Source organism: Stegastes partitus, unplaced genomic scaffold (genome assembly GCF_000690725.1).
Source record: "Stegastes partitus isolate 25-593 unplaced genomic scaffold, Stegastes_partitus-1.0.2 Scaffold1669, whole genome shotgun sequence".
Classification (NCBI taxonomy): domain Eukaryota; kingdom Metazoa; phylum Chordata; class Actinopteri; family Pomacentridae; genus Stegastes; species Stegastes partitus.
Window position 1 is genome coordinate 83,503 of NW_007579400.1, and position 10,358 is coordinate 93,860.

Consider the following 10,358-nt stretch of genomic DNA (forward strand, 5'->3'; position numbering starts at 1 on the left):
GTGTGTGTGTGTGTGTGTGTGTGTGTGTGTGTGTGTGTGTGTGTGTGTGTGTGTGTGCTGCATGCGAGCGATGGAGATTCATATGAAAGACACACTTCTGTGGTTCAGCAGGAGTTCCTGTTATTGTTATCATCCAACGCCTTTGCTGTTCACTTCTATTGTGTTCGTGCTTTTATGTAACACGACTTGAAAACCTGTAACACAAGACGAGGTACAGCTGGACCAGCCCCATGCACTATATTACCAGCTGCTATGATGCATGTGAAGAGTTTATTTTGCAAAATCACATAACTCCATGTTGTTGTTTGCTTGAGGTGATATCAGTCAAACTGAAGCTGAGTGGATTGGACTCAGTAGAAATGACAAAAACAGTTTAATTGATATTGTCTCGGGTTTTCTGAAGGTTTTGTGAACATGGAGTTATCTGTTTTTGCAAATGAACTAGACCGGTTTTTATTATCATATGATCTTATTCCACTTTCTTTGCTCTTCCTACATTCTAAAAAGTAATTAATAACGATCCTATTCCTAAAATTTTAATTAAATGAATGCTTGCAAGATAAAAAATGCCATGTTAGTAATAGAAACACCTTAATAATGTGTGTAATTTCAACTCAGATTTCTGCATTAGTTGATTTAAAACTAAGTTCAAGTTGCGGTAACTTAGTGAAATTGTCTTGAGATGACTTCAGAATTTCATTCCCCGCTTAACGTGCCTGGAAAAAAAACCTGTATAAAATATAAGCTTAATTTAAATCATTAAATACTGTACATATCACATAGAATTTCAGCGCTACAGCAGGTGACCACAGAGCCTTTCTGCAAGGCAGACATTTCTAAAGTTACTCACAAAAACAGCAAAAATATGTCAAAGGATACTCCAACATTTTAACAATTGCACTCCAAATTTTACTTTAGTCTCGACAGTTTTCTGATCACCCAAGCCATTTGTTGGTCCATATTTTGCATAATTAGATAGCTAGCACTACAGAAATACTGTTCAACGTAATGTTGATAATAAAATGCAGCACGAGTTAACATATTTGTCATTAAAGAGCAGATATCTGAATAAGACTGGTGGTTAAAATACCTTTGATTGTAGATAAAAGAGCAATTCCTCTAACTCAGTGTAGTGTGTTGGCTGAATATAATGTCATTAAAGGTTTTAATAACTCGTAACGATTGATGCAGACTGCTGCATTCATTTCTGTTGTTGAGCCCAAACGTTATTCTTTAGAGTGAAGTTGTGCCATGAGAAGGTTTCAGTGTTTCTAAGCTGCTTGTGCTGTACTTGTTCTGCTGGTAGTGCTTACATACTTCAGCAAAGTTGGGTGTTTAAGACTTTTACTTGTAGAAAGTATTAATAAACTGTGGTACTTTAATTTAGGTAAAATATTCAAATACTTCATCCACAACTGCAAACCTTCAGCACGTCTGTCTTCACACGACTACAGCTTTAATCTTGATAAAAAACACGAAGAAGTTTGAACATTTAACACCGATCCTGATCGTCTTTACATTGACTACCAGTGCTGGTTAGAGTTGGTTTTTGAGGCTCTTCTTTTAACTGGTAGGACCTTGCATGGCCTTACATGACCCAACTTATCTGACTTATCTGAGTTAATTATACCAGATACACCGGCACTCCCTCTTTACTCCCTCAATGCGGGTGTCCTGATCATTCCTTCAGTTATCAAATAATCATTTGGCTTCAAAACATTTGCCTACTATGCGTTCTATCGATCTTAAATCAAGGATGTAGGTGTAGGGCGCCCCTGTAGCTCACCTAGTTGAGCGGGCGACCCATAAACAGGGGCTGTAGCTCCCCGACGTCGTGGGTTCGACTTCCGCTCACGACCCTTTGCTGCAGGGCTTTCCCCCCTTTTCCAGTCTATCTCTACTGCTGTAAAGTAAAGGCAAAAAGCCACAAAAATATATTAAAAAAGAAAAAAGAATGCATCCATTCTCTATAATTTATTGTAAATTTCCCCTGGCGTAGGCAGAAATAAAGGATCATCTTATCTTAACCCAGAATATTTATCACTTTTTCAAACATCCCTTTTAACATTGGTGTGGTTGCTTCATTTTCATTTTAATTATTTATTCCCGTGTGTATTCGTTTTAATTGTACAGTGTATTGGGCTGTATGGTGATTCTGCACTTTGCATAATACTGTTTATGGATCTAATGATCTATCTCTTTGTGTGTCCGTCTGTTCTTTGATATGTAAATTATGACTCCTCGAAGTAATCTCTGTCTTTATGTGTTTTCTTGTTTTGTTTTGTAAATTCAGGATGGCACCAGAATCCTAAAAGTGAAAGTCATTGCTGGAATTGGACTGGCCAAAAAAGACATCCTTGGAGCCAGGTAAGCAGGAGAAACTTCAGGCCTGCTTGTGTTGTTTGTTTCATTATTACTCAATCTGCCAATACGCTTCTCGATTGAATCATTGAAGCGTCGTCAGAGAATAGATTTGTCCAGTAATCTGTCTAAATCCAAATAGATTAGTTTTACCGTCACACAAATGCGCTGATATCTGAAATTACAAAGCAGTAAATCCTCACATGGGACAAGAGGAAACCAGACATTTTTTCTTAATGATGCACTTGTTCTTGGAGCTAATTTTTAGTCACGTTCTAATAAATTCTGCAGGTGATGCCATGCTTGTCCAGCTTGATTCATAAAGCTGAACAACCACAAGTTGCTGAAACTATTGCAGAGCCGCCTTCCACTGAAGCACAAATCATTTAGTGTTCGATGAATCTGATTGAGTCCATTGTTCTCTTCCAAATCCCTTAAAAAACCCAAAGGACTTTTTTTTTCTGTATTTTCAGCAAGAAACCCTTTATTAACCCTGGAATATCATAGTTTATTTTCTTTAAATGTTTAGATCTGGTCCGGTTTTTATTTATTTTCTTCATTCAGTGAAAAAGATCTTCCTGGAATTTTCTAAATAAACAACTTGAACTTGCATAGTGCTGGCATTTCCTTAAAGAGCAGTCAGTCATAACAAGATTACACTTGTTGGGAATTTAATCCATAAAAAAAGCTTTTAACTGTTCCCCAAATTGCAAATGTAACTTTCTACAGTATTTGTATCCATGGTTTTTACTCTACTAAACATCTCTATAATCCAACTATAACAGTCACTTCTAATTAGGAGTAAATGAAAAGCTGATTTTGTTCATTGCTTGAGGACTTGATGCCCGTATATAAACTGCATGTTCATGCTATGGATAAAATTGCTGCGTTAGTATCGCTCTTATGTAACGGCTGTCATCTAATACATTACTAACGGCTGATTGCTGCCAGCGAGGCTCGGTAATGGAGTTTGTGTTGTTTCTGGTGGATGTGGTTTTCTCAACAGTGCATAAAATCATTTTAAAATAGCAATTACAGTCTACACTGCATGACCACAGGCTTGCTGCAGCTACGATGTTAATGTTTCTCGGGGCCGACCGCAGTGAATGATCTCACCGAAGAACAATGCAAAGTGTTTCACTTCCCTAAGAGATAAAGAAGAGGCTCATTTCAAAGGGGCTGCATGAACCGCTAATACAAAGAGAGCAGAAGACAGATCATAGCTGCCTATAAATGGATGTCTACACGTCTGAATCTTACTGTGTCTCTGTTGCAGTGATCCGTACACTCGGATGTCCCTCTATGACCCCGTCAATGGAGAAATCGCAGGTCTTCAGACTAAAACGATTAAAAAGGTGAGAATGTGATCACCTGCATTTGCACTTACACTTGTTTTATTTGTGGACTTTGTGGATAATTCTTTCCTTTTCTTACTTTTTGTAACCTGAAGACACTCGACCCAAAGTGGAATGAAGAATTCTTCTTCAGAGTGAGTGAAACTTAAAATAAATCACTACTTCATGTTTCAAACTGCATGTCAAACCTCACCATAGCATGTAATAATTCCTGATGTTGGTTTAGTTGACTGTGGCTCATGCTAACAGTGATTTCATTGGGCGATAAAGCAAACTTGACTTTACGGATGACGTTATGTTGCAGGTTGATCCCAGTAAGCATCGTCTGCTGCTGGAGGTGTTTGATGAGAACCGCCTGGTAAGTTATGGATTTATGTTCAAGTTGCTGTTAACTAAGTTGTCTTGGGCAAATTTTTTCTTTCCAGTTTCTTTTGTTCTGTTTTTTTTTTTTCCTCTCTGCAACATCTGTTTAAATACATCTTCACTGAAAGTAGTTGGATCCCAAGCGTGGACTAATATAGTACATCTCTGCTGATTGGAGTCTGCTCCAAGTGAGCCAGGCATCTTTAAATGGGACGGGTTATTAGTAGCATCTTTGTCATCAGTGTGGTATTGCATTGCAGTTTTGCATTTCCAAGTGAAACTGAATATCTGGGTAGGTTTTAGCTTCTCAAAAGATTTTTAATTAAATAAATTAGATTTGATTGCTAAAATGTGGGACGAGTTGAGTAAATACTGCAGAGCTGACCAGTTTTACTGGAGCAATAGTAAGAGGATGCAGGGAACTAGCAGTTAGCCTAAACAGTGCTATAAGGCCAGGAGGAGGATAACAGTAAAATAAATGAGCTTGGTCTCAACTACATTCTGCATTTTCTCAGGTTTACCTAAAAACCAAACATATCTCTTACCAGGATACTAGCTGCCAGTCAAGCTACCAGTGGAGTGTGTTTTTATATGACGGCCGTGTTAGCGAGTCGCCCCGAATCATATTTGACTAGATATCTGACCACGTCCCACGGTGTCATCTGACATAATTTTTATGTTATAGAAAAAGAAAAGAGGGCTTTTCATGTAACAAGAGATAAATGAATGACACAGGGACACAGGATTAGACGTGTTTACTTCATCTCTTCTACAATTCTACAGTTTCATTGAGCAGACGCTTTTATCCAAAGCGACGTTCATCTGAGAGGAGATACAACACAAGCAAGGATCTAGTCAGGAGAAAACAATCTAGATAAGAGCCACAGAACAAATTCAAGTGTGACAGGGCATTGATGCCAATAGCAGGCTGTAGGGAGGTAATAGGAATTTTTTTTCCTCTTGTCTAACTAACCTGCATTGGCAGCGATACACACCAAAAAGTGTGTCAACCGTCGCACTGTGTGCATTTTTACCACTTGGCTAACTTTGCTTACTGTTGTCTAAATAGTCCACCTGCATGCTTGACAGTCATTTGAGCGCATGACCTTCATGGACACAGCGATTTCTCAGTCTTGCGCTCATTTCAAGCTGTGCTCACTTGGAGTTGGCTCCAGTCTGGCCTATTTAATGTCAGAAAATAGTTTGCAATGCTTGAGCAACTTTTCAAAGCCGAAGAAAAACATCTTTAAATTCTTGTCTGGCTAACTGTAAAATCGTTTTTCTTGGCTAATCGATGCAGCTCTAGTTCGCTTAAAGGTATTAAAAAGCAAATCTGAATTCTAACCTTCCACCAAAGCTCGTCTTTAGTGCACATCACTTCAGTACGGCACAGACTAAAACAGGGAAAACAGCCATTTGTGTTCATAAATGTTCTAAAAAAAAGAAATCGAACTTGCTGCGCATGACAGACCACAGTTATAATTATGGTATCATGTGTTTTGACAACGGTATTGTGTTTAAAATCTCAGGGCAAGTCCTGCATTGACAGATATACTGTCTCTGTAGACTGGTTTTAAAAATATCTCATAGAAAGTAAAGTATTGAAAATCAATTTCAAGAGCTTCCCCGTCTGTGTCTTGATTAATAGTTTGAACACACGAAACAAAAGTCAAAGACAAGCAAGCCGTAAAGAAGTCCAGCAATTTAAAACAGTGATATTAGTAGTAGAGTAGTTTTAAGCTAATTATATTTGGACATAAACATCATCTGGATGCAGCTTATTTTTTATTCCATTAAACACCATGAAAACCACACAAGGAAATGTGTCATGTTTTTGTAGATAAGGGTCCAGTCAGCGCACGTTTAACTTTGGTTTGTGTACCTGCCAAAGATACGGCGGCCCTTATTTTGCCACGACATGTGTGATATTGTTGGAAAACTGGAACACTCTATTAATCCCAGCTGTAAATACGGGCAAATCTGGCCTGTATTGTGGATGGTGGCGATATTATGTGTTGTGATGTAGCTAAATGGTTTCTGTTGGCAGCGGGTGAGGACTCTTGTTTGAGGTTTTTGTGCTCGTAAATCTTTCATGACTCTCCTTTTATTTTTTATTTTTTAATTATTATACTGCTTGGCTGCTTCTGAATCATGATAAAACATTAAAAAGGAAAAATTTTAGCGAGAGATAGAAACAAAAAAGGAAAGGTTAGTTACTGCACATGTTTATATTTCAAGTAATTGCCAATTATTGTGATAATAGTTGGTTTGAGTGTTTTTTAAAGACAAAAAAGTCATTATAGCTTCCTAAATATGCATATTTAAAACTGAATATCTTTGAGTCACACACAGAACAGGCCTTTAGAGGACATCATCTCAGGCTTTGGGAAACAGTGCTCAACGTTTTTTCAAATTTTGGCACAATTTATAGACCGAACAACTAATCAACAATGAAAATAATCATTAGTTTCATGCAGCTCGAATACATTCACATGCAAACACACAAACAAGTGTGTACTTGTAAGTTAAGTCAGGCAACAGGAGAATCATGTGAATCTAGATGTCGACGTCTAGTGTTCTCTTATTGCTGCCGGTGCACAGTAACGTTAAAGAGCTGAGGATTGCCTGCTTGTAAGAGGACAACAGTGGAGCCGCTGACCCAGTTTCGTACTGGTCTGACACACAGCAGGTCCTGGGACACATGAGCAGGACTTCTATCTGAGACTCGCTGTAAAGTCTCTGTGCCTGAACACAATGTAAACACAGCCGAGCAAAGAGTGGAGTTTGACCACACCAAACCGTACCTCCTGCAGTTTTATTGAATGTTAAATCTAGGTAATTATTAATGCATCTTCATCTCTTGCACCCATGCACACCAGATTCATTGGGGTTTAAACCGCAATTTAGCTGTACGCAAAGTTGAGCACGTGCAGCCCAGCCTTGGATTAGTTTGTCCTGATGGATTTTATACAACATATTTTCATCCACTGGCACACAGGCCAACATAAACTCTTGTCTTTGGAGATTTCTGTCTGCTTGACATACACTTTTTTATGCAAACCAAAGTAACTTCTAAGTCTCTGTACTGGAATGAACAAGCGTCACGCCGTTGTCCAGTTGTCTTAAGTTGCTTTGCACTCTGTTGTGTTGTCAGCATTTAGACCTGTGTCTTGTTGTTTACTGTTGTAATGAGTTGGGCTTCATTACAACTTGCAAACTCCCCACCTGGGCCAATCACTGCCTTGTCAACCTGTCCTACTGGTAGAGTCTGCTCGGTGATTTTTAACAAGAACCAGCAAATCAGACGAACAAGTCAGAGCACAGCCATGTGCTCGACAGCAGCTTGTAAATGTTTATTTAAAGAGAAAAATCCAGTAGTTTGTGCATAAAGTGTCTTATTTGTCAGAAGTTCTCTGCAAAGAACTAATCATGCTTTGCTGTGAAAACAAAATCATGTGACTGCTTTGACCCTCTCAGCTGATGCATTCCTGATTGTTGTAATTCCCTTGTGCTGCTTTGTAATTCTGTTTTCTTAGTTCATTTAAATAAGAGCTTGTACAGCATTAACAGTTCTCCAAGATTGCGCAAGCTTTGGCTAAGACTGTTCTTGTACTGTCAATCATTAGGTCACAGTAAAAAAATAAATAAAATCATAAAGCAGTCAACACACACACACACACACACACACACACACGACACAAGCGCATATCGTCTGTGTGAACTCAGCTCCTCCTTCGCTCTGTTGTGTTTGTTTGGCTGAATGTTTCTAGAACGTGTGTCTACGTCACAGATTTACAGTCACGTGGTGAAATAAAACTGGGTGTGACTGGCTCAGGTCTGCCTTGTCATGCTCCAGGTGGAAGTTTTGTACAAGTCTGGAGGGTGTGTCAGTGCTATGGGTGTATTCCTGGGTATGTGTGTGTGTCGCTTAATGCTCTGACATGCGGAAAACTGAGCAGAGAAAACAGCGACCTTGTTGATTTTTGAATAGAATCAGATCTTCTGGTCGGCTGCTCACAAGATATGTTCAGTGGGCGATTGTTGTTCACCAGTAATACATCCTACGAACTCACTGTTTCTTGTAGTGGCTTTATGAGATTTCTCTGATCAGCATTTTGTGCATCTTGTCTCTTAATTTTGCAGATAAATCTTGATTTTATTTAGTTTTTGAAACCCTATGACTTTACCTCAATCATCAAGCCAGTTTCACAAAAAAAAGGTGAAGGAGACCCCATAGTTTAATCTACCAGCAGTGTGGTTATTCAAGCTGTTTTACCACCAGTGGGAGTCGTGACAGACTCACAGAATCACCTGTTGATGACATTTTAAAAAGTAGAAATAAAAAATAAGATTTGTCTTGTTGTTGTTGAAGATTTCCTTTAGAATATCACATACTCGGGCGCCCCGATAGCTCACCTAGTTGAGCAGGCGACCCATGAACAGGGGCTGTGTTTCCCCGACACAGCGGTCATGGGTTCGAGTCCCGCTCACGACCCCTTGCTGCAGGTCTCGCCCCCCTTTCCTGTCTCTCTACTGCTCTAAATGAAGGCAAAAACCCCCAAACATATATTTAAAAAATTACATACTCTCATTGTGATGTCTCTGTAGGACTTCCAGTGACAGCATGAATAGAGGGAAATGCACATGACATCAACCATATGCAGACGTTGCCATGGTTACCCCCTCTTGAATTATTTGCCACCATGAATTTATATGAGCTAAAAACAGGGATACACTGATAAAGGCTGCTTTGCAACCAACTGCACAAACAGATTCAGGAAGAATTAAATTTGTCTAGATTGCCGAATGTTATACAGAAACAAGGAGGCTGGAGTCATTAAATACAGACTGATTTGTGAGGTTGGAAGAATGAGGCATGTTTTGTGAAGATCAGCTTCACAACAGTTACTTAAATTAGCAACACACTCGCTTCAGATTGGCGCAAATTAACAATCACAAAAGGGATATAATACAGAACATAAGGACAAATTTCCATTTAGAAAGTAGATGAAATATGTCCGTCAGTATTTTCTTGGATCTGAAAAATTACAGCTTATTTAGCATTTCTACAAGTTGTTTTTGTTCCCCTTGATTTTTGTCTATCAAATGTATTGCACTGTATTGTGAGAAGTACTTTACATGCTGTGGACTGAACGTTTTTCTTTTGGAATAACTGAAGGCACTATATTGTGAAGGCAGTACATGTACACTCTTCACATTCTGACACTAAAATAAAATCTTATATAAGTCAAGTAAAGTTAATGGGAAGAAACGTAAGACACAGCCGGGGTGTAGCGATGTCAGATAAACTCTTATGAACTGTGTCGGTCGTGGTTGCTGCAGGCAGAGTGTGTGTGTGTATGTTAGGGCTGTACAATGTATTGTTTCAGCTTTGTGATGTGCACAAAGAAGCACGATATTTCAGCTACATAAAGGATGATGCAGACCAAAAACAGGTACTCAATCAGCAGCGTGTTGCTCTCCATGAAGCAACATGACGTATTTGTTTGTTAAATCAGCACCACTAAGCTCTGACTGATGAGAGCAAAGTCTGATCTGAACACCATCCACAACTATTACGTGTGAGAAATTTTCCACACTACTTTTTTTTTTTTTTACAGCCTTTTAAATTGCTTTTTTACTTTCCAAGCAGATGCACTCCCCCACAGAATCCTCCCAGTCATTTCAGAATGATTGATTTCCGTCTTCTGGTGAAAATTCTGGTATTTGACCTTTGTGACAGAGAGCGTCGCTTCCGCATTGGTCCGTACAGCCGCAGATGGCGCTGTTCTACCCTCACAGTTAGAACAGACGAGACATGACATTCACCGACCAGACAAAACGGAACAAACTAAATGAAAATATACTCTGTGCTCAACCTTGAGTGATGGCGGCCTGCTGCTGTTGCAGTACATGTCGCAGAAAAGCAACATACTGCAATGTCAGTTTTGTTCCAACACCATGCAGCCCTTGTGTTTACACATAAATGTTAGGAGACTTGACATCCACCGAGCTTTGTACCGCCAGTGCTTTGCATACAGCCTTATCAATTCAGCTGACCATATCTCCCTGACAGCAGCCTCCAGAGCAGACCGATTGTTTTCTCGCTCAGGTGCTGGTGAAGTCGGTTGTGGGTCATGAAAAGATGAACAAACACAGCTTCGCCCAATTCATTACAGCTGCAGCAGCTGATTGACAGGGCCACCCCCTGTCCTCCCCTCTAACCACACCCCACTGACCCAGTTTGTAATGACGACACCTCAGACACGTTCTCTGAAC

The 10,358-nt window shown here is 39.5% G+C and overlaps 1 protein-coding gene across 1 annotated transcript in view; it reads left to right on the forward strand.

The window, feature by feature from the left end:
* Positions 1-8,699, forward strand: part of LOC103371921 (multiple C2 and transmembrane domain-containing protein 1-like) — a 17,029-nt gene extending 8,330 nt beyond the window's left edge. Inside the window, exons 6-10 of the mRNA XM_008301408.1 lie at positions 2,294-2,367; positions 3,638-3,716; positions 3,812-3,850; positions 4,021-4,074; positions 8,688-8,699. Of these exons, the coding sequence (XP_008299630.1) occupies positions 2,294-2,367; positions 3,638-3,716; positions 3,812-3,850; positions 4,021-4,074; positions 8,688-8,699 (258 nt within the window). The remainder of the gene's footprint in view (positions 1-2,293; positions 2,368-3,637; positions 3,717-3,811; positions 3,851-4,020; positions 4,075-8,687) is intronic.
* The last annotated feature ends 1,659 nt before the right edge of the window (positions 8,700-10,358 follow it).